We start from the raw sequence: 23,954 nt of genomic DNA on the forward strand, positions 1-23,954 counted from the left end.
TTGGAAAAGGGATGCTCCCAAAATTTTCAGGATGGTATAGCTTAATTACTAAAGCTGGCACCCATTGCTCTATGTTTTTTTTTTTTTTTTTTTCTGAATGCAATATTAGACATTATATTTAGCGGAAAATTGTCTTTTCAATCAATCAAATTTTATTTTATTTTATTTTATTTTTATTTTTTTATGTCTGTTATTGGATCAGACTGAATTACAAACATGACTTATTGTCAAATCACATTTACTACAAATCTTTCCAGACACATAAAATCCACAAAAAACAAATGATAATATCTATATATTAAATAAATTAGAAAGACTCATATTCTATACCAACTTTTATACTTGTGCAAAAATAATTTTCTTTTTCTAAAATTATATTATATATTAGTCCCCCTTTCTAAACATACGTTTGTTTAATCTGTTTAATTTCAATTCTGTCAAATCTTCAAACTATTGGAGACAAATTATTCACGTGTTGTTTGCTGACATCTACTGGACATAGCAGGTACTGCTGCCTTCTTTCATGTAAGTTCTTGCAAACTAGTCAACCGGCCTATGTCAAGACACCGTATGTCAAAGAAAACACAAGTCACACCATGGTTTTTAATGATTTATTGAAACATAAACAATTGTGCACAATGTTTATTAAGGTGCTTTGTTGTGCATCGGGTCCATGAGGGCAAACCGACAGGCCATTCTGAAAAATTACAATTTTTTAAAATATACTTTATTTACTGCACATATTTCAGTAAACTTGCAATAAGTCTTATATTGGCAGTAGGGAACATAAACACTGTCATTTAAATCTCTTAGTGCAAAAGTTTTGTTTTTAATATACGTAGCGAAGGCATTGTATACCTTCATACCACAATGCTGCATCAAATACGTGACCGCATCATCAAATACAACTTCTTTTTTTTAAACGCACACAGTGTACCTATAAAATATACTACTTCTTTACACTTTTTTTTCTCATGTCTCAGTTGTAAGCTGGTCTTATCTGTTTTTATCTAAAGATCTTTAGAGATCATCTTACTTATATCATAAACTGTTAATATGCTACGGTTCCTTTTACAGTCATGCTATTGTCATAACCTTCTCATTGTTTTTGCAAAGAGTTTTCAATATGATCATTCTTACAATTATAGTCTAACTGCTCCTATTTACATTCATTGTGCTGTCAAAGTTAATTTTCTCCATTAAAAATGCATCAAGCACAAGAAGCACACAGCCACAAACAGGTACATTTTTTGTTAAGAGACCTCCAATGGTCATTCATCTACATTCAGATTGTAATCATTGGAGTGCAACTGAGAGAGATCCACGTGGATTCACCTGTTGGCTGTCCTGGTTTCTCTGCTCTGCAACAACAAATGAGCCCAGCTGGATGTCTCCCGGTCTACCTCACAAAATAAGCAGGAAGGACTCAATGTCCTGCACTACTACTCTTATTTAGAGTCCAAGAAACACATGTATGGCTATATTTACAAATAACGTTCACAGTGTAAGAGTACACATTTGTTAACTTTCTAAAATTTTGACCTGAATAGATTTTGTTTTTCTTTTCTGAGATCTTGTCATGAGTCTGACAGGATGTCTTTGCTTCATCACATATTTATCACACACTGCAGTAAGCACTAACATTTTCCTCTTTTTGTGCAAAATTACAACTTCTAACTGAATAATCCCATGATAAGGCACGGGAAAGTGGGAGAACTGAGGACAGTGATCCAAGTTCAACATGAACCGAGTTCCAAAGAAACCTCATTAGCTGCCTTTCCTTTTGTCTGTGCATCTTTAACATTCAACAAAAAATACTCTGCTGTGCAGAAGAAATGAAGGTACTTCTTACTGGGACTCATTTAAGCAAAACTGTAAGGCAACACGCTTGTCAGTCCAAACACAACAAAATAATAATACTAAATTGTTAGAACTTTGGTGAATGTTGAACCTGAATCAGATAATGGGAAACTGCAAACAGCAACATAAACATACGATGAGTTGTTGTGAAAACACATAAGTTTTCAGTTGTGGATATTTTGGGAAATAATCATGTTTAATTTCATAAAAAGACTCAAAGACTGAATATTGGAATAAAAGCTGCCAAATGGTAGAATACTTCTGTCATCAGTATCTCTAAAGATTTTGTCTGGTTTTGTCAAAATCCAGAAAGCAACTGTCAAAAGGAAAATACTTTCAAACGTTATAAAAAAAATGTGGTGTCTCCTCCATCTCTTTCATCTGAAGAGGTGAGTGGATGGCTTGCAGTGGAGTGTGAGCTGGCAAGAGCTGTAACCGGACAAACCCACACCCATCAGACCCATCAGGAAGGCCAAGCATGGCGTGGCAGTGCTCTCCCGGCTCTGCAGCACCGTCTGGGCTGCCTGGGTCTAAAAAAAAAAAGAGTATAAGAGCTATCCATCTGCATGAATTTGCAGCTATGTCGTTCCTGCCACTGGCAAATGAACAATCTGAAAAATGTAGCCCTCCAAGGCTAGTCTCATTCCAGTATTGGTCTTTTCCTGAGGGAAAAACTGTATCAAAGTCTCCATATTATGTATGTTTGACTTTGTTTCTATCACAATTGAAGATTTTTGTAAGTTTTTATAAGTTATTTCGGAAACTTGAGTAGATACAGGACACCAAAAAGCATTTCTGATTGCATTTTTTTATATGTAAAAATGCTTGCTCTAAAAGCTAAATTCAAATCATCCACATCTTTTGCATCTCATCAGAACTGACTTCAGTTCATTCATCCTCAATTATGTTTGATTCTCCATCAAACTTCAGAACATCTCAGCAACAAAAAAGTAAACCAATGCTGCAATTTTTTAAATTAAAATTTGTGTTAAAGCTCTAAAGTTCATCTGCATGTATCTGAAATAACAATCAGGACAAATGGCTTTGATACAACTGCAACAGAGATCCAATTAGAGGGTATTTGCCTGACCTGAAGACAGCTTCAAATTAAATCCACTTAAAGACAGGCTACTGTGGTTCTCTATCCTAATCCTGCCATGACTCAGACCAGACAAATGTAAACTCATTGGAAATCAATGAGTTTACACAAAATTTCTAAAAGATGCTATGTCGATTACCAAAATTTGTATTTTTGGTTGAGCAAATTAACTTTAAATATACAATACATATGAGACATAGAAAGATAAGTAACAAAATACTGTTATTTTGTTACTTAAATGACAAAATAACAGTATTTTATTCACAGCCACATAATTCTTCATTTAAAAAAATCATAAGAATTGCAACTCCTGGACTCAGCATAGATATGAGATTCTTGTAATTTCAGTCCCTGACTGTCGAGCTACAGCAAAGTCTAAAATAATTTGAAATCTATCCACACAAGAAGAACATCTGAAAGCATCACACAAACCTGCAGATATCTGATATATCCAGGGGTCAGGCGAGGGATCCGAAAAAACATTCTTGGTCCCTTCAGTGCTTCACAGTTGAGGCCTCAAAACTCCTCTGCAACTTGCCCTCAGGAGCTGCTGCGGGGCAACTGTATCCCACTGTGTCTTTGTGTTGAGGCAGCAACAGCTCTCCCCGGTGTCTGCAGGCAAAAACACTTCAATCAGTTGATCTGCTCTCGGGAAATCCAGTCCCTACAGGTTGTATATAAACCCTTGGCTGTATTGTCATTGCGTAAGCTGGAAGATTTATGCGTATCGTTGCGTGTGTGTGTGTGCGTGTGTGTGTGCGTGTGTGGTGTGTGTGTGTGTGTGTGTGTGCGTGTGTGTGTGTATTTGTGTCACCGATGGATTAGCAGATCCACTGGCGACACGGTAGATTATTAAACCTGGGATAGATGTTCCAAGTGTTTTGTCCACCAATTAAGAGCAGGGAGAAATACACTAACATGCAACAATGGATAACAAAGCTACACTCCAGTGACGTCTACTGGGACACTGTTAAGTAGTTTTAACAATTAAGAACAATTAAAGTTTGTTCCCATTCTAAAAATGGTACAGAGGAATCTGGCACAACTGTCTGAAACAACATTTTCTACTCCTATTCATCATCTGTGATGGCAGAAGTCCACCAGTCACTTCATACAGAAGAAAAAAGCACAAATGTAAATGTATTAATTTAGGCTTCAATGACATATGTTGAGAAACACTTAATTAACCACAATAATTAAGATATTTTAATGGGAACGAGTCTGAACTGTGACTGAGCCAAATATAATATAGATAAGTTTTGATCTGAAATAGTCCTTTGTATCTCTGGCTGTATATTTATTCTGACGGTTGAACCTCCACTCAGGCCTTAAGTTTTTGCAACCTCTAACAAGTTACTATAATTACTGCTTTTTAAATAATTGTTCTGTATTTAAGCCCATCCATTTACCGATTAATCATGACTACTTTTACTGTCCTTGCTGAAGAAAGCAAGGACAGCATCATATTGTCAGCGTGATGCTGACAATATGTGATACTCAGTATGGGGATACTGAGTTTATATTGTATTGTAAATATTGTATATTCATTTCTTCCACTTTAAAAATTAAAGTCATATTAAATACATTCAATTTCTATTGAAAGTTTCATTTATTTCAATAATAAAATTCAACTAGTTTCCCAAATACAAGTGTTATGAATATTTCGTGAAGGCAGTTTGTAACTTTCAAAGTAAAAAAAGAAACAAATTGCAGTTTAAATGACTTTTAAGACCCAAACATTACAAATAACGTATTATAAAAAAACTACAAGGCACAAAACTAGAGGATTTAAAACACATTTTGTATCCAAGCAGTATTTTAAAACAGCTGTAAATAATTTTTTGTTACATCATATCATGATATAGTAATGAGATAGTATCTCATTATGAGAGAGTACAGTATCTCATTATTTTGAGATACTCTCTCATTATAATGAGATAATGTATTTTTTTTAACAGAGTGGCGGAAATTGGCTTCCATACATACGAGCATTTACCCGTGATACACTGCTGAGAAATAATATAAGGAAGACAAAATTTTCAATTATGAACACGCTGTAAGAACAAAACACTTCAGTTTAAAAAAAAAAAACTCCAAGCTGTTGTGTTGAGAGCCTTCCGGAAGCTACGTCATCTGTATGCGTCCGTCTCAGAAGAAGGACGCTCTGATTACGGAGAGCGGGCTAATGTTAACTTCAGAAACTGCTTTTTTGGCACATTTTTCTATTCAAAATAAAACTGTTAGTCGAACGTTTTGAAACATTTATGACAGTAAGTCCCAGTCGGTGTTATTTCCCCTCAGAAGAGTGAGGCTTTCCCTCCTCCGAGCTGGTAAAACAAAAACATAGTTGGCTAACAATGCACGCTAACGGTTAATGCTGCGTAGTTTCATTTCATTGAAAACAGACTGCGGTAGCCCGTTAAAAATTTCTACGCCCGTTAGTGTTTTCTACAAAAACATATCTCGGAGACTGACATGGGCCTGTACTAAATACATTTACCACATAATCGATAGGTAATGGTTTGCATTTAAAAGTGTTGACTGTGTGCAGTTCCTGGCAGGGATGTTGGAAGTTGTTGAATTTGAGGGAGAAGGGCGATTTTGTTCCTTGTTTAGCTACAATTAAGCTACAAAAACAGCCGTAACAAAAATGTTCAATGAAAATTTACTATTAAAGTATCATAGTTCTGTGGTTGCAATTATTGAAAAAAAATATTAGACACGTGCTGTTCCTTTTAAAATTACATTCATTTAACTTTTCATCCTGAAAAATAAGTAGTACATCCTTTTTGCTCAAACATAGCAGATAATTACACTTAAAATATTAGCTTGCTTTCATTTTTATGAAAATATCCATAAAAATGCATTATGTGAATTCTTAAATTAATTACATTTTAAAATAAAACATGAATCATAATTATCTGTATTTGTTATGATAGTCACAGGTCAGATCCAATCAAGGGGAAACTAGGTAATTCCATTTACTGGCCTGTAAACTGGTGCATCTTCATTTAACTGGAATTGGAACGACAGTCCCCAGTTGCGTCTCCCCATATTTACACACTCAATCTCCTGTCATCTCAATAGTACTGTGGAAAACGGATCATGAAATTTTATAATTTTGCATAATACAAGTTTATTATGAGCAAAGTGTTTCTAGTTCAGTTATGTCTGTTTTGTTGTGTTTATATTCAAACTTTCAATTGATTACTCATAATTTTGCAAAGTGAAACAGGATTAAAACCTCCACTCACAATTGTTGAGTGGCCTGGTGTTTATCTGTAGAAGCTGTAATCCCATTACACATCTTGTATGTTTTTTATGGTAATTCACATCACATTGACTTGCAGCAGTTTTTGCTTTTACCATCACTCTTCTGTTTTGTTTTTAGCTATAATGAAAAGAAGAGCAGATGCAACATACTCACCTCTTCCGGGGAGGAAGAGGCGGCTCGATGAAAGCAGCTCAGATGAAGAGTCATTATCTAGACAAGGTGAGTAAATTTATATTCACCATTAATGAACAAAATGCATTGGCAGTTTAAAATAATTAAGTAAGGGTTCTTTGTGTGCTAACCAGACTAACGTGTGCTTTTTGCATGTTTTCAGTATGAATTTGATAAGCTAAATTTGCCCTGGATCTATCAATTCCAAACGTTCTTAAACAAAAAGAGACAATATCCCAAACTTTATATACTGACACACACCTATTGTTCTATTTGTATGTGTCTTCTTGTCCAGACTCGAGCCAAAATGACTCCCTCAGTGACCAGGAGGATCACAGGCCGAGCTTCTCTATGCCGTCCATATCAACATCCTCCTTTGATGCCCAAGACAATGACGACTCCGCTCAGACCGCCTCGAAGTTCTCCATGTACAACAGCGTGTCGCAGAAGCTCATGGTGATCAAATCAAAACCTCATTATATTTTTAGATATTTTGAGATCTCTGAAATTGTACTATTTAGTAATCAGATTATTCAGAAGAATATTAAATTCTGTGCTTTAATGACGCTTCTATCATGTCGTCTTTCACAGGCAAAAATGGGCTTTAGAGAAGGAGAAGGTCTGGGTAAGTTCAGCCAGGGACGCAAAGAGATCGTAGAGGCTTCTACCCAGCGTGGAAGGAGGGGTCTGGGGCTCACGCTGCAGGGCTTCCAGGGAGAACTCAATGTTGACTGGCGGGATGAACCAGAGGTCAGCAAAACCAGTGCTCACCTTTTGTTGTTTTCACCAATTTTACATTAGACATGTTTTGTTAGAACAAAGATCTCAACTTTGTCTACAAAGCCCAGTGCAACTGAGAAGGTCGACTGGTTTCCAGAATGCACCACAGAGACACCAGATGCAGATGAGCTGAGAGACTGGCTGATTCTGGGACCGGTAATGTCTCAATATTTATCAGCTTTGACACTTTTATTCTTTTTTTTTTTTTTTTTTTTTTTTTTTTGCTTTATTTAAATTAACATCTTTGTTTTATGTCTGTGCAGAGAAAACTAAAGATTGAGGATGAAACAGAGTTTTGTACAGAAGATCTTCTTCACACGCTTCTACGGTGCAAGGTGATACTGAAAATACCAGTTATTTATTATGTCTGATGTGATATAAGAACTGAAGGAAATAAAAGCGGTTTAAGTAATTATGGGATACCCAGGCACGAAACTCAAAGAGAAGTTTTGTCCTGATAATTTATGTGTATTTCATCTACAAAGAACATTTCAATCTTTAAACTTTTCAAGCCAAAGCTGTCTTCAGTAAAAATCCCAAAATTTGATATTTAGCTAATTTTGTTCTTTTATGCATTATTGCAAAACTTTCATGGTTTCGGGTTCTTTTTTTGTCTTTATCCAAAATGTTGTGGAATGTAGACAGTGTTTGATGATCTGGAGGGCGAGGAGATGAGGAGAGCCCGAACACGCTCAAACCCTTATGAGACGATCAGAGGAGGAATCTTTCTAAACAGGTAAAGGTTTATGCTGCAGATCACTAGCTGCTCTTTTTTAACTCTAGATAATGTTAAAATAATCCGTTGTAAAAGCTAAACTGAATGCAACATGTGAGAAAATATAAAATGAAAGTGTAAAAAGCCTTGCTGATAGAGAATTGCCATCTATAAATACCACATTTACCTTTAAGATGTGTCAAGTATGAGAAGTCTTCTTAAGAGATTTTGACAATAGGAAAATCTGCTGATCTACGTTTTCTTTAAAGGAAAAATAAATAATTCTGAGCCTAAAAACACATCTACAACAGTAAAGCAAGGTTTATAAAGATGTTACAGCTGTAGCCACTATGACAAATGCCTTGAAAACAAAAAACTAAATGTAATGACTTTCATTACTTTCAGTAATTAAACAGTTATACCTCAATGACAATTTTAATGTAATTGTGGTATTTTTATTGGCATAAAAATATTGAAAAGCAAGGCATTTTGTGTATAAAAGTGTCCCTGCTTTGTCATCTCGTCACTTTCTCTGTATTTAGAGCAGCCATGAAAATGGCCAACATCGATCACTGCTTTGACTACATGTTCACCAATCCAAAGGACTCTCAAGGGGTGAGTGTGTTACACCTAATACACACAGGATTGAACTTGTGGTTACAAAACACAGACCCACATAAACACATTAACCAAATAAACTCTCTTATTTTGTGTAGAAATTCCTGGTGAAGGACCGTGAGGGCGAGCTTCTGTACTTTGGTGACGTCTGTGCCGGGCCCGGTGGCTTTTCAGAGTACATCCTGTGGAGGAAACGCTGGCACGCTAAAGGCTTCGGGATGACGCTGAGAGGGCCGTGCGACTTCAAACTGGAGGATTTCTACGCAGCGCCCAGCGAGTTGTTTGAGCCTTACTATGGTGTGTTGATAAAACCGTCACGTCTCAGAGGGCAGAAGAGAGGCATCTTATATTTGAGATCATAAATGATTCAGTGGAAGCTTGACCTGTGCTGTGTGTATGTTAGGTGAGGGTGGAGTGGACGGGGATGGCGACATTACTCTGCCTGAAAACGTGACCGCGTTTCGTAACTTTGTCATGGAGAACACGGACAGAAGAGGGCTGCATTTCCTCATGGCAGACGGGGTAAGACGACTTCTCACCAGTAACTGCCTGAGGTTTTTTCTTCACATGTTTCAGAAGCATGATGTAAGCCTGGTGTTTTCAGTGTAATCAGCTCGTGATCAGTTTTGATGTGATTTCTGGCGTTGGTAGGGTTTCTCTGTGGAGGGCCAGGAGAATATTCAGGAGATTCTCACTAAGCAGCTGCTGCTCTGTCAATTCCTCACTGCCCTCTCCACCCTCAGGACAGGTACAAGTAAAAGTTTTTGGAAAATTCAACAAATTAGTGGAGCTCTCTCTAAAGAAATCTGTTTTCTTTTTCCTTCCAGGTGGACATTTTGTATGTAAAACCTTTGACCTCTTCACTCCTTTCAGCGTGGGTTTGGTGTACCTGCTCTACCTCTGCTTTGACAGGATCTCTCTCTTCAAACCCGTCACCAGCAGGCCAGCCAACTCTGAGAGGTGGGCTCAATGACAAAATGATCCAGACAAGTTTATTTGTGTTGAACTCAGAAATGAGACATCTAGATTCCTCATACCTGAGAAATATTTAAGACTCAAGATAATTAATCTCTGTATAGCTCAGTAACCAGATTTCAAAATAAGCCTTTTTATGGCTGTAACAATTTAATATCCGCCGAGGGATTTTTGATCTTTCTTCTGTTGGCCAGGAATCACGCAGCAGCATTTTGGATGAACTGCCATTAAATGATTCCATTACTTACTTGTTTTTGGAGGAAATTGTGTTGCCGTAACTGTGACTTATGTCTCTTGCATGAAAGCTCTTCTCCCTGTCTCAATATTCTGGATTTTTTAAGTTTTGACCTTGAAAACTTAAGGTAAATAATAGTTTTAGAGCATTTGAAGGGTTGGAAACTTTTGCCACATACAGTAGCTTTGAATATATATATAATATATACCTTATAAAAGATTTACAAGACAAAGATCTAGAGGTAATTTAAAGCTGCTTTTGTCACCACTGCTTGGGGGATTGTTTGACTTAATACATAAAGGCTTACACAATTCTATTTATCACTTTATAGTTTTATGTTTCCTGTAAAAATAGCAGTTGGTCTAAATATTAATAACCATTGTATGGAAGGTCAGTTGAAATGTTAAATTTAGAAATGTTTTTAATTGGAAACCTGAGCCACAAATGTTGGTCACATTGTTTAAAGCATTATTCCCAGTGTGAGTTGTTAGAAATGTGCTGTATAAATAATTTTGACCTTGAGTCATCAGTACTCAAGGTCGGATGGTTGAGTACTGATGACTCAGTGTTATGCTAAGAACCATAAACAATCATTGCAAATACAAAAACATGCACTTATTTTTATATATCCAAAAAATTCACTCCATCAACAACCTGCTTGTCGCCTGTCGCTGCCAGCTCTGTCTGCAAGATTGACCTAACACTAAACCTAAAGAAAATTAGTCAACCTATTTCTCTGCTTTTGGTTAAATATTTGTGATACATTTTCCTCCTTTAAGTAAAGAATCTACTGTCTTGTCTTTGTGTGATGTTCAGGTACATCGTGTGCCGCGGTCTGAAACCAGGTTCGGATGCGGTCAGAGAGTACATGTTCAGAGTCAACCTGAAACTGAACCAGCTCAGGAACAGGGACACTGATGTTAGAGAGGTGGTTCCACTGAGCATCATAAAGGATGACACAGACTTCTTCCAGTTCATGGTCAACTCCAATGAGAGGTAGGGGACGCCATTTTCAACATGTTTTACCAGCTGCTTATTTAACAACATTCCTGACAAAGACTGCGTTCTTCTGTGACTTCAGCCTCTGTGCAGTCCAGATCAAGGCCTTGGCTAAGATCCACGCTTATGTCATAGACCCGTAAGCAAACACAACTGGGCAACTGGGTGCAATATTTGTGTTAACTCAGAATCACGTCTGACAGTGACTGTGTTGCAATATTTAAAGGACGCTCGCAGAGCCGAGACAAGCTGACATCAGGAAGGAGTGCTTAAAGCTTTGGGGGGTGAGTGGAGAAACTGTAAACTCTACAGATTTACTGTAATTTGAACACCTTCTTTTCCAGAGAGAAATTTAAAAAAATAGGCATCAATATGTAAATATTTCTTTTGAAAGCACTGAATAATTAATTTTCTTATTTTTTTCCACATACGGTAACTATTGTTTTATACTGTCACTTATGGTTAACTGGTTTCTGATTCTAGGTACCAGACAAAGCTAGAGTCGCTCCTTCTTCATCCGACCCAAAAAGCAAATTCTATGAGCTGACAAAGGTTTGATATGAAAGATATGGAAATATTTTGATCTTTTATGTAAAATCTTGAAAAAGATCAAATGTTGTGTTTAAAGTGAATTTTCTGTCTTGTGTTGTGCCTCAGAATTCAGATGTCGATGCATTCCAGAGTAAAGTAACTCCTCTGGACTCCAAAACGCTCAGTAAGCTGCGACAAATTTTTGACTACAGATGCATTGTGGGAGGTGGAGAGCAGATCTTCCTGCTTGCACTGGGGGTAGGTCTGAAGGGACAGGACTTCTGGTAAAATGTATTTGTCTAGAGCAATAGCAGAGTGCTAATTATGTGCTTTCTTTAAAATTCATTCTCTGTTATCTGACTGTGTAGAAGTCTCAGATATACACGTGGGACGGGAAAATGCCCCTGCGCTGGAAGAAAATGGAAAATTTCAAGCTGGAGCTGCCAAGGGAAACACTCCTCAGTGTGGAGATCGTTCAAGAGCTGAAAGGGGAGGTGAGAACCGGGCCGAATCGTAATGTTTATAAAAACAAAACAAATGGAGAAAAAAAGATCTGGATCAAATATAACACCATCTGTTTGGTTCTCAGGGTAAAGCTCAGCGCAGAATCAATGCTGTCCATGTAATGGATGCACTGATTCTTAATGGTACTGATGTAAGAGATCAGCACTTCAACCAGCGGTAAGATGTTGGCTCTGTTACAGAGTTATCTGGATTTATCTTTAAAACACATTATTTTGTTTGTTTTGATTTCACAATTTTCTTGTTTTTGCTTTGTGTTTTTAAAATGTGCAGAATCCAGATGGCTGAGAAGTTTGTGAAGGCAGTGGCAAAACCCAGCAGACCAGACATGAACCCAATCAGGTGACAACTGGACCAAATTCAGCCATTTTTACCAATTCTTTTACTTTTCACTGGAAAACATCGAATTGAAATTACGAGTACATTATATTTTTATTGTCAAAATTTATCTCAAATTTGAAATCTAAGTCATGCTGTCAAATTATTTTCATTTAAATTTCCCCTGGTACTACATAGTAAATACTCACATGCTTTTTTTTTTCTCCTAACCAGAGTCAAGGAAGTTTACAGACTAGAGGAAATGGAGAAAATCTTTGTCAGGTAAAATACTGATCTCCCATTGGCTACCTGTAATTATAGGGTTTCTCTGTTTTCTGTAAGATCAGTGCTATTTTAGTTGTTTTCATAAGAAATTGTCTCCAACGATGCAAATTGATCTCTGTCTCTTCCTCTAATAGACTAGAGATGAAGATGACCAAGAGTTCAGGAGGCGTCCCTCGTCTGTCCTACACCGGCAGAGATGACAGGCACTTCCTTCCCACAGGTCTCTATATCATTAAAACTGTCAATGGTGAGTATTTGTGCTTTTCAGTATGTAGCAGTGGATGTGCTAAAATATGAAAATAAAAGCAAAACTTTGTTTTTCTTCCTGATGCCCTTCAGAGCCGTGGACGATGGCATACAGCAAAAACTCAAATAAGAAGTTTTTCTTTAACAAGTTAACCAAGGAATCGACTTATGACATGCCACCAAATGCTGCTGCTCCTTTCCGGTACATATACACCTTTCTGTTCAGTCCTACAATACATTGCAAACGTGTCAATTATGAAGGGGTATGAAGTGTTAACAGATTTAAATGGCAATGATATAATAACAGAAAGTAAAGTGGAAGGAAAACATTGTTCTCAGTGGAGCTTAGCAGTCCACATTTTTATTTGTGATAAACTTTTAAAGTGTTGTTTTCCTTCTGCTTATAACTTTGCACAACTTTTTGGTGGTCAACTGCATAGAATTCTAATAAAAAAAACACAAATGTAAGAAAAGTAGATAATCTCTGAAATACCTGGTTTGTTTTAATCCTTCAGCGTCTGTCACTCTGAGCGGCTCTTCTGGGCCTGGGTGGAAGGGGTCATCGTCCACGATTCTCAGACCCGAACGGACCCAGAGAAACTGTCCAAAGATGAATTTTTAACCTTCATCCATCAACATCACCAGTACTGAGTAAAGTAATGAACCCTAAAGATCTTCGTCAGCTGCAGACCGTCCTCTGAGGCACAAAGTGATGGAGCGCCTTGGAAAAGGCCGTGTGATCCATTGATCATTATTTATTTGACAATAAAAGGACGATAAAGTCTTCAGATTATAAAACTTTTTTTTATGTGGCCACTCAACTTATTGTTCATTCATTAAACTGCTTTAAGACCACTATTAAGCTCCTCGCTTTGATGACTTTCAAGGAAGTTTTTTAACTGAAGGTATGACTTATTGGCTGTCCTTTGAACCAGTTTGCTTCCTCAATATTTCCTCCCCCCTCAGTGAACGACACTGAATCATACTGCCTTACACAACAATATGGAGACAATGAAAATGATGCTGTTTTTACCATGCTTTGACCTCTCCTGTGCATCTGTGTTTTCTCAAATTTTTGATAGGTGATATACTTTGCTGTGCTTTCATATGTCATTTTACCAACTATGGGCTTAAACTATGCATCAGTGTCTACATGGTCAGTGTCGCCTTCTTCAGAACTGCTGTAATGCCATGACTCGTCTTCTTCGCAGAAGATGAAGCTGGATACTAAAACCAGCCGCAGCTCTGCTTTTGACTCACTTTTTTCCAGCCTGGTTGTAGCGGCGGCTCACTGTGTGACCCAAAACTCTGTTTTTAAGTTTGACTTCTTTTGCTTTTTGTGCCTGACGATTGTTGTAAATGCTGCAATGTATTTATTTTTCTGTTGAGTGAAATCTCGAGTTATTAGATGTAAATAGTAGTGAATAAAGGGATAACACTGTTACCACACATTGATGAAACTAGATTAAAGTCAGAAATTCAAAGATATTTTAGAGCTTCATTTTTACCTGCCTTGCCCTCCATAATTTATGGTACAATCTATAAATTATGTGAAATAATCTAATAATTATTTTTAGAAAAATCCAACTATTAATTTGATACATTTATTCACTGGGGTTAATAAATACTGCATTAGGAAACAATTTATAATCCTAATGTATAAAACAAAAAAGTAGCTGGAGTGGAGCATTACTTCAAATTTATACTGTTTTTTTTTTTTAAAGGGCCATCGCTTTTTGTCCCTAAGGTATAAATGTGATGTTTCATAATACCCATTTTCTGTCACTCTTCTGAATGGATCAATAATATCCGTAATAATAATAACAATAATGGTAAAGGGCAACAGGCTATTTAAGTCAATACAATTCTGAAATGAACTTGCTCCACATTGACAGCATATGCAGCAAAAAGTATCTCCACCACAAGGTTTAAGGGTTTTTTTTTTTTTTACCATCGTTGAATTACATGTTTTTACACTTTCAATGATTTGATCAAAAGTTAATCCTTGGCCTCATGAAAGAAAAAAAAAATTTGCACCAAGAAACCATTTTTAAGTAACTCGTCAGTTTTGTAACTTATTCTGTGACTCATTTCCTTCAGGAGAAGCAGAATGACTCGTTTTGAATAATGTAACAACCGGGTCTTTTATTTTGAAGTTTTGAGTCACTCAGCCAATCAGATGTCAGAGGTCGATGACAGGAAGTCCTACTGTGAGACGTCACATTGCTCGTCGCACCGTGGAGAGGATCGAAGGCGCTTATCGATAGGTAATTGCTTATTTTTTTGCTCCACCAATTGTAGAAATGAAACAGCTGGACATGTCTGAAGGTGGGGATGTGAAGCTTGCTTCGTGACGCTGAAGCTAGAAGTTAAAAACAGGGCGTTGCTGGTGATGATGATGATGTAACCTTTTGTTTTTGTGCTCTTTCGCTCTTCAGCTGTTTGCCGGAGTTTGAGGATTTTTTTATCTCTCATTTGAGGAGCAGCTGTCGGTCAGTCATGCTGAGAGCTCTGGGACAAGCACTTTTCTCCACCGGACTGAAGAGTCCGAAATTCACAGTAGAGGAGCCGAAGGTAAATTATTCTCATTTTGGCTCATAAAACCAGAACTTCAGACCTTTAAGTGCTCTGTCCTCCCGCCTGTCATGGGACCGCTCTTCTGGGTGATGCAGATGAACTCTGCACAGTTTGCACGATTCAACAAATGTTCTTATTATCTCCTGACACATTCACTGACTGAACCTCTCAGATAAAAACGAGAACCGTTTCTTTTTCTCCATATAACAGTAAACATGCGACATTTTTGCAGTTTGGGGATTTTTTTAATACCTCGTTGAGATCTTAATAATTTTACATAGAATTGTTTTTAGTTGGCTAAAAATTAAAATGAAATGCGATTGGCGCTATTAACCAAGCAACACAATGAGTTTTTGTACTATTGCAAACATTGTTCTACAAAAGTAAATTAATTAGTTTCAAAAAATTGGTTTTGTTGGAAAAAGGGATTTGATGACAAAATTGAGTCAATATACTATATTTACTATTATATGCAACTTTTATATGCTTAATGTCTGCTTTGTAAACATGGACAATATAGTCACTCTATCCAGTGTTTACATAGAGGGAATAATAAAAGTGTACACAGCTGTTATGAAATTGCAGTTTTTAGAGATTTCAAATCATCAAAAGCACATTACTGCCAAAATGACCAAATCTGTTACAACAAAAATAATTCAGAGCAAGAAAAAAACATTTAGTTACACTAATGAATGGTTGAAGCACCTTCCTATTTAAATACAACTTTCAGTGTTCTTGAGTTCAGCCTCTCATGAATTCTGCTAAATCTGATTAAGCTGCATATAAAGATAAAGTCTCAGCATTTCCAGACATTTACTCATGTCTGTCCTTTTGCTAAAGCCATCTTTCAGATGGAGTTAACAAAGAGTTAAAAAGGATATCATTGTTCAAAGGTCACAGTCAGGAGATGTAAAATAATTCCCCTCATGTTTCCACAGCATTTATGAAATGCTGCAAATAGGCCAATAGTCGCAGATTTATTTGCATTTGACATCAGCCTCCTGTGTTATCCATACGTTTGGGATAAGAAAAGAAACTGCATAGCCCAGAAGTGAAAACACCACCAGCCTAACTCTTAATGATTATGGGTCTTTGTTTAACAGGGTCAGGACTACGAGACCCGCACTTACCATTCCACCAGGTGGATGAGCACCACTGTGAGTGGGATGCAGGGCGATGAATGTACGAGCACCGGCTTCCGCAGGCTCTTCCGCTACATTCAGGGCAACAACAAAAGCAGTGAGTCTGTGTGAAACTTTGACACATCGGGGGGAATAAGCCACCATGTTTTATTGCAGCTTTGTGCATCCAGTGTTGAGAGTTGTGTTTTTTTTACTTATGCAAAGCACTTAACTTTACAGAATATTAGACACTTAATTAGAAAGAACCAGTCAAGTGAAGAAATGTGCAGATAAACTGCTGCTCAATACAAAGAAGTTGATGAATAAATGCAAGAGAAAGGGCACTTTAGTTTCTGCTCAGCAGTTTGCCGCGGCAGTGCTGCTTTTGTGTGAGTCAGCAGTTTGCAGTGGCATTATTGATGATGTTATATGTTGTTTGTGTTGTTCTACACAAAGTCGGAATTAGAAGGAGAGTTCTACCTGTAAACACGGGGTTTAATCTTTTCAATCCACCATTTGGTCAGGGATCATTTTGCACCAAAGTTTTGATTCAAGCAACCTCCCCCAACGAAAGCTCGTCACGACTGTTGCGTTCTTTTTCAACCCTCTCCAGAGGCCAGCGTGGAGATGACTGCACCAGTCACGTGCCGTGTGGTCCCTGGAGCCGGCCCCGCCTGCGAATCTCAGTTCACCGTGTCCTTCTACATCCCAGATGAGCTTCAGGAAAACCCACCTGAGCCCACCGACCCTGATGTGTTCTTGGAGGACCGGAAAGAGTTCACTGCATACGTCAGGTAACGGGCACCTTCAAGAAACCAAACAATGCAGAGGGGATAGCATTGGCAAATAGAATGGTGGCCATGCAGTGTCAGTCGTTGATTAGTACAACTGACCTAATTGAATTAATGGCTTATCTGGTTCTGGTATTTTGTTGAAGACGCTACAATAATTCTAAAGAGAAAAACTTGAACTGAGGGAGGAATAAAAAAGGTGGAAGAAAATGTCAAATTATGAAGAGAAGAACATTTTAATAATAATGAACTAGAAACACATGGAGGTCTGAAATATGTCAGTTTAACCAATTGTTATGCACATCAAACCTCCAGTCAAATTGGTGTTTCTTACCTTTGTAACTCAAACCAGGTTGATGTTAAAAGCACATTACTGCCATCTGGTGGACAGAGTTATGCACAATTCCAGCTAATTTGCATGTGAAATAGCTTCATTTAGATCTGTTGTACCTGCCAAATATTAAATCACCTCTTTGGTTAAAAAAAAAAACAAAAAACAAAAAAAGTTCAAGTAATTTGCATATTTATTTTTATTTTAGATATAGTCGTGCAAATATAAAGGGCTTAAATTCTAATTCATGATGCCATTTCCAGGACTTATGGTGGTTTTTCCAACGACAACATGAAGCGGGAAGAGCTGCTGAAGCTTTTGGAGAGCCTGAAGAGGGACGGCGTCGAATTTGTCGACAAGCCGTACTACACGGTCGGGTACGACAGCCCCTTCAAACTGACCAACCGCAGGAACGAGGTGTGGGTCCTGAAGAAAGCAGAGCAGTAGTAAAGTTGCACCTAATCACAGCTTAACAAATGCTCAGACTAATGTTTGAAAAGGATGAATCGGTCTTTTACCGTTCAGAAGCATTTACTAATGTTGATGACAAGACCAAATACTTGGAAGATGCATCTGTTTTTGGTATTACATGTCCAGCAGGTGGCGCTAACTGGATTAAAAAGTGCCTTGGTTTTTAAAACATTTTTTTAAAGCACATAATTTTTGTTTTTGATTGTGAATATTCTTTTATTGGTTTAAAATGAGATTTTCTTAACAAACAGAACAATTTGGTAACATGTAATGAACATGAAAGGAACGAGTGTGAAAGCCAAGTGGTTTTATAAAGCATCTGCTGCTATTGCTCCATCTGTGAGTAAACAGACCAAAAATCTTGTCCCGTCTCTCATTAGAATATTCCACAATACTTGCAAATGATTTCAAACGTTCCCCATTTTTGCTACACGACAGCAAATTATTATTATTATTATTATTGTTATTATTATATCCCCCCAAAAATGGCAGCATTTCTGTCCAGCACCAAGAGTCAATATTTTGTAAAAACCTTCTTTCACTGCAGTCGCAAGTCTTTTATGATATTTACTTCCCAGTTTTGCCACCTTTAGCTGGAGTCAGATGTAGAAACTGGCTAATTGTAACAGAGGAATGAGCTCTGACTGTTTAGCTGTGAACCTCCACCTCAATTTGAAGTCCACCCCTCCCAAGATATTTAACTCTACCTTCCTATCAAAGCACTTTGCATATAGGCCAAAAGCTTCATGCTGTTTTCACCTGGACAGAACCCCCACTTCCACATGATTGGTATGTAAGCTGCTTGTTCAAACAGAAAATAGGACGTCTTTTCTTTCAACACATAAAGGCCAGATTCACTCAGAGAATGCAGATTCTCCCACCTGAGTTGTGAATCTCTTCAGTTCCCCCAGACCTACCAAGGTTCCCTTTTCTTTCCGCTTGGTCTGTTATCCAAAATCTTGATAAATGTCGATCATTATTCGCATTGGCTCATATTTTTATGCTTTCACGTTGTACTTGAAAGGGACAACTTTAGCACTTTGCAGCAGATCATTTGGCTCTGCGAGGCGTTTGTCAGTTTGAGAAATCCCAGCTTATCTGGTCTCAGACCTCACCCGCAGCCTCTCCCATCAGATCCATTATGATTAATGACTGAGTCACTATTTCTGGACATGGCACACCACTGGAGACTCATCATTTGTCACTTTTCTCTGGAGCTAGAAACGGATGAAGGCTTGTAAAGCTAGCAGATGGTGCTGTGTGGCTCAGACCTGCAACACTTTTAGATATCTAGTGGGTTGCAGATATTTACAGGAAGGCAGTCATAAGTACTAACATGAGTTTTCTATATGAATAATTGTGTGATACAATGTTCTTGATTGCTTCTAAAATAATGTTGAATGTAAAGCGTTTTCATCAGTAATAAAGAAAACTAATCAATTTTTTTTATTTTTATGTTATTTACTGCCACAATTCATTTGGTGACATTTAATTTGTGATGTAAAAACATTCTAATTGCCCTCCACACTCCGACGATCGTGACCTTTTATCGGCCGGATCAAATCTTCGCCGCTGTTCGCGTTGCCCTCGTCTTTCTAAGCTTCATCTCTGCTGAATCACTCGTTTTATTTATGGCTGGATTGTTCCCAATATCATGTTCAGACATTCTGCAGAATTAGTTTTTTGTTTTTCCCCTTTAGAACACAAACGCGCCGTCTCAGTTTAATGTAATTTAAGGTGCTCACTGAAGTGTAGCATTAATGCTGGAAACAAATACACAGGGATGTTTCCTGTTTTAATCTGAACGCCAGAGTCGGGCATTTTAGCTGAGACTTTGGCATTTCACCTGCATTCAGTGGACCAAACATCTGACCAAACAGATGGACAAATGGCTGACATATAATGGCTGGATGAACAGACAAAAGGAGGGAAGAACAAATGGATGAAAGGATATAAAAATGTAAACTACAGGATTAGGAGTGAAGTTTTAAAAATGTAACTATCTTGAAAGATCAACCATGGTAATATTTATTTTTCCATCCTTATTCTGACCCGTAGAATACCTCAAATTTAATAGTTTCCCAGACTGAAGAAGTCCTGGCTACGTACTTTATGTATAAATGCAAATGTTGGGTAATCCATTCGTCAATTACATGACGTGCAACACATTTTTCTTATGTTATGCTCAGTGTTTGTTTTGATTCATCATCTAAATGTTTACACAAATGAATTTGTATGCATTAAAACTTGATAAATCTCCAGGTCAGACCGTATCATGTGTCAGTACCTCACAGTGAACGATTCCTCTTTTAAGGAACAAAAAATAGCAAGGAAAACAGGACATCAAACTTCCCTAAAAGCCTTTCAAGATTTTAATGTGTTTAATGCATACATTTTTTTAAATCCACTAGCATCATCTGGAGAAAAAGAAAAAAAGGCAAGTGATCAACAATTTCAACTCTGGGGAGCCAGAGCAGCATGTTGACCAGGTTGCAGTATGTCGTATGGCTGGAAATATTCCAGATTACTCTGCTGATCTCTTTTTTTAGTCACACCCTGTGAAGACGCTGCGCAGATGCACGTGCTAACAGAAGGACAGCAGGAAGCGTCTGGAGTGTGATCATAGCCGGGAGGGGAGGGTATTGATTCCCTTCTGATGGCCAGATGGAGGCAGCTTGCGGAGAACAAATGACTGCTGAATCACACAAAACTGTGTTTCCGTTGCTCTGAGAATATCTTCCAGAGAGCATTTTGTCTTATTTTTTTATTGAACTTGTGGAGTCAGAACAGCTCACTGTTGCTCAGATCCCTAACGAGGATGTCCAGGAGATGTAACTGATGACCCCATAGTAGGGGAAGAAGAGGAGGGGGTTGAGTTTTCCAGATGACCGAGGAGCATGGCATGACCACGGCGCTAATGAGGATATGATTTGGTGCGTCAGGCAGCCAGATGGCCCTGCATCACACACAGAGAGAACTGACATATTTAAATATCACCTTGTTTTTTTTAGTACAGACGTATAAATGGAGCCTGGCACTTCACTCCCACCCCTATCTGCCAACCAGCCTCCAACAAAGCTGCAGAACTGAGATGTTTCCAAGCACGAGACAAGTGCTCGGTCATCGCCACACAGAGACTCAGAGAGACACACAGACTGGTACGGCTGGTACATCACACACCTGTCAGTTCGCTTCATAAATCTGAAGGGAGCATTTTTACCCAGCTGTGAGCCCCAGAAAAAGATTTACACAAGTCAGGAATGAGGACAGGAGCAGTAGGAGGAATATTAACAGAAATGTGTGTATTAAACTACAAGCCTATGCTCATGGCTCCTAAACAGCCCGGAAATCTATGGAGGTCTAGAGTTTTACCCAAATTGTTTTCTCAACCCAGTTGTCTTAAGTTTTGTATACATTCATCATCTGTTGGTTCATCAAGCCATTGTAAACCAGGACCATCCATATATCAGTCAATCTATACATCATCCAAACATTCATCAGTGAGCCATCATCCATCCATCCATCCGTCCGTCCGTCCGTCCGTCCGCCGTCCGTCCAACATTTGACCATCCATGTCACATGTTTCATTCCTGAGTACAGAAGATTATTGCCAAAGTAATTCTTTGTATTTATACAGCAATATAAATATAAACAAGTATAGAGTACTGAAATTTGACATGAGGACTATGAAGTAACTAACCCTCCTTATAAGGAATAAGGAACAAACTCCCAACGCCCTGCAATGAGGAATAAACGATGTAAAAGTAAACACAGAGCTCGAAAATTTTAGTTTATAAAGCAATTAGTCAGACTTAGTCAGACATCATAAAATAAATCATTTAAGCTCTACAAACATCAAACAGATTTGTTGCCAGACAAAAACACACTCAGATTGAGTTCAGATTAACAGCCAGTTCTGTTTAATAATAAACTCTTTGGTTACCCACATGAAAACTAAAAGAGCTGGACAATAAAATAAGATCTTTTAATATACATTTACAGGTTTATATTTAACTCCCAAACACAACTCATGACTAAAAAGAGCTTTAAAACATAATTCAAACAGAAACAGATCTATGCACAGTGCAAAGTCTACCAACTAAAAGTCAAGATTTTTTTCATCCAGTCTAGGTATCGTCCTCACTGATCCGTCCATCTCTAGGCGGCAGCACTGAGCCCCTCTGCACGTCTGTGGACCACTGAACACATTAACGGCTGAGCTGTGAGCAGAAAGTAAAAAGCTGGTGTTTCTACAGTTGAAGGTGTACCGTCAGGCTTTCTGTCTGCTGTACCTGGTCCTCCATTCAGTTTGACTTTGTAAACGGTGCTGCTTTCAGTCACTTTCTAAAGCCAGTCAGCAAAACACAGAAACTGAGTTTTTACAAGCTGAGCAAAAACCACATCTTTACTTTCCAGTCTCTTCAAAAACCACAGCTGCAAAGTTAAATGTTTACAACTTTGATTCCTTCAAGTCACCTTAGCTTGACCTCAAATGCTTGTTCTTTAATTAAACTAGAGGGATGATTAAAACGTTTAAATAAAAGACACCAGATGTTTAAGAACAACTTCTTTTAACAGGAGGTGAATCACTAGATTGAATGAAATCATAGGAGCAGAGCCATTTTTCCACTTCAGACAGGTTTGCGTGGTTCATGATCAGATGACCACCGGCATCAAATCCCTCCTGCAGAGGCAGCACAAAGCGGGCTGGAGCTCGAGGAGGCCCCTCTTCGGACCCCCTTCTAGGTTATGTTCCACATGAGCTCAGCTCATCAAGTGCCTTTGCCATCAAGTGTCTGTGAGCACGGGGAGAGTCCGGACCGCTGAGCTGGACACATCTTCAGCAGTTTCTCCATTCTCGCTCTCAGCCAGCTCTCCTTCCCGCTCGCAGATCACGGTCATGGGGCTGCTGAGGATTCTGTTCCGGGCGTTATATTTACTGCTGGCGGCAGACGGCGGCGTGCGAGAGCGTCCGTACTTTGGGATGCCCATCGAGTAGGGCGAGGACGTTGGCGACGACAGACCCTCGTAGCGGCTCCACTCCACTTCGGATGCCCTCTTACCTCTGCTGGGAGAGTTGGAAGGGCTGCCTGGGGTCATGGGCGAGGTGGGCGAACTCAGACCGGGGTCTAGCGCGCCATCCGAGCGTGTTCGCTGGAAGCGAGGGTCAGTGGAGCGAAGCATCTCGGCGGCAGACATCCTGAAACTGGTCTCGGAGCGGCTTCCCTTCTTGAGGAGGAGGGCCTTGAAGGAATCGCTGCTGGTGGAGGTCTTGCGGAGGTTGCGCTGGATAGAGCCCGCCTGGCGGGGCAGTGAAGACACCGACCCCGGAGACGGGCTGGTGGGGGTCGATGGTGGAGACTGGGGCTGGCTCCCAGTTCGGGATTTGTTTTCTTCAGACTCCCTACGTCCCAGAACCTTCCGCTTGGACCTGCGGACACAAAGACGGCTTGAACAGTGAGTTCAAGGGTTAAATTAACAATAAATACAATAATCCAAGTACATGGACTTTTTATTTGTAGAAACAAATAAGAAGTGGGGGGATTTAAGGGATCACAAAATTTCTCTCATTCAGGTTCTTCTGACAGGGCTGTTGGCTACACTGCATAAACCAGCCGCTACAACAAATTTTGCTGGACAACAAATATTGTTTTGAGACCATTTTCAAGAAAAGTATTGATAGTGGCATAATAATCAAGTTTGCCCTCTCAAACACTAACAAATGTCCTTTTTGTACAATCGAATTAGTTTGCGCCTTTCGAGAAATAAAATGGAAATAATTACATGTAAAACAATGCAGAAACTCTGTAAAGCATTGTTTGTACTTTCTCACGTCTGCTATATTTTTATCTGCAATTTGAAGCTCTGCTCTGTTCTGCAGAAGGAAAACTACAGCCGGTTTATTGCACCTTTGAGATGGCAGAACCTTGGTACTTTCAAGGAGTCTTTCTGAGTTATTGTTTTGTTCTTCCATTTTATTAATAAAATTTTAATTGACACATATTTGCTGCTTCGTCAAAAGATTAAGTCAATAT

The 23,954-nt window shown here is 38.6% G+C and overlaps 3 protein-coding genes and 1 long non-coding RNA gene across 16 annotated transcripts in view; 2 read left to right on the forward strand and 2 right to left on the reverse strand.

Moving 5' to 3' along the window:
- Positions 1–597: 597 nt before the first annotated feature.
- LOC129351214 (uncharacterized) lies at positions 598–3,624 on the reverse strand. Its single transcript, XR_008604711.1, has 2 exons — positions 3,392–3,624; positions 598–2,390 (listed from the first exon to the last, which is right to left on the reverse strand). It is a non-coding gene; the product is annotated as an uncharacterized LOC129351214 (long non-coding RNA).
- A 1,488-nt stretch (positions 3,625–5,112) lies between these two features.
- On the forward strand, positions 5,113–14,116 carry cmtr1 (cap methyltransferase 1). 4 transcript variants are annotated; one of them, XM_055020088.1, is made up of 24 exons: positions 5,113–5,289; positions 6,351–6,452; positions 6,700–6,860; positions 6,996–7,154; positions 7,248–7,340; positions 7,448–7,519; positions 7,826–7,920; positions 8,442–8,514; positions 8,616–8,814; positions 8,921–9,039; positions 9,169–9,265; positions 9,345–9,477; positions 10,544–10,723; positions 10,809–10,865; positions 10,953–11,010; positions 11,210–11,278; positions 11,384–11,515; positions 11,626–11,751; positions 11,847–11,938; positions 12,053–12,121; positions 12,332–12,379; positions 12,517–12,629; positions 12,722–12,830; positions 13,144–14,116. In XM_055020088.1, exons 2-24 carry the CDS (start codon positions 6,356–6,358, stop codon positions 13,277–13,279), a joined length of 2,487 nt encoding a protein of 828 aa, XP_054876063.1. In that variant the 5' UTR covers positions 5,113–5,289; positions 6,351–6,355; the 3' UTR covers positions 13,280–14,116. The 4 variants fall into 4 exon arrangements, with proteins under 4 accessions (XP_054876063.1, XP_054876062.1, XP_054876064.1 ...); XM_055020087.1 differs by having other exon boundaries at positions 5,113–5,229; XM_055020089.1 differs by lacking the exon at positions 5,113–5,289 and adding an exon at positions 5,313–5,473.
- A 700-nt stretch (positions 14,117–14,816) lies between these two features.
- hebp2 (heme binding protein 2) lies at positions 14,817–19,363 on the forward strand. 2 transcript variants are annotated; one of them, XM_055020142.1, is made up of 5 exons: positions 14,817–14,895; positions 15,067–15,202; positions 16,309–16,444; positions 16,940–17,120; positions 17,712–19,363. In XM_055020142.1, exons 2-5 carry the CDS (start codon positions 15,128–15,130, stop codon positions 17,893–17,895), a joined length of 576 nt encoding a protein of 191 aa, XP_054876117.1. In that variant the 5' UTR covers positions 14,817–14,895; positions 15,067–15,127; the 3' UTR covers positions 17,896–19,363. The 2 variants fall into 2 exon arrangements, with proteins under 2 accessions (XP_054876117.1, XP_054876118.1); XM_055020143.1 differs by having other exon boundaries at positions 14,870–14,956.
- A 2,453-nt stretch (positions 19,364–21,816) lies between these two features.
- nhsl1b (NHS-like 1b) overlaps positions 21,817–23,954 on the reverse strand; it is a 95,666-nt gene continuing 93,528 nt past the window's right edge. For all 9 annotated transcript variants that reach the window (XM_055019958.1, XM_055019955.1, XM_055019957.1 and 6 more), the window contains one exon: positions 21,817–23,350. In XM_055019958.1, coding sequence (XP_054875933.1) covers positions 22,708–23,350 — 643 coding nt within the window. In that variant the 3' untranslated portion in view covers positions 21,817–22,707. The remainder of the gene's footprint in view (positions 23,351–23,954) is intronic.

The sequence above is a fragment of the Poeciliopsis prolifica genome, unplaced genomic scaffold, assembly GCF_027474105.1.
Source record: "Poeciliopsis prolifica strain line A6 unplaced genomic scaffold, Auburn_PproV2 SCAFFOLD065, whole genome shotgun sequence".
Taxonomy (NCBI): Eukaryota; Metazoa; Chordata; class Actinopteri; order Cyprinodontiformes; family Poeciliidae; genus Poeciliopsis; species Poeciliopsis prolifica.

Coding starts and splice junctions, on each gene's coding strand:
- hebp2 (XM_055020142.1), top strand. CDS start 15,128: ATGCTGAGAGCTCTGGGACAAGCACTTTTCTCCACCGGACTGAAGAGT. Junction 16,445..16,939: donor TCAGGGCAACAACAAAAGCA/GTGAGTCTGTGT, acceptor AACCCTCTCCAG/AGGCCAGCGTGGAGATGACT. Junction 17,121..17,711: donor GAGTTCACTGCATACGTCAG/GTAACGGGCACC, acceptor TGCCATTTCCAG/GACTTATGGTGGTTTTTCCA.
- cmtr1 (XM_055020088.1), top strand. CDS start 6,356: ATGAAAAGAAGAGCAGATGCAACATACTCACCTCTTCCGGGGAGGAAG. Junction 8,815..8,920: donor GTTGTTTGAGCCTTACTATG/GTGTGTTGATAA, acceptor TGTGTATGTTAG/GTGAGGGTGGAGTGGACGGG. Junction 11,939..12,052: donor GATCAGCACTTCAACCAGCG/GTAAGATGTTGG, acceptor TAAAATGTGCAG/AATCCAGATGGCTGAGAAGT.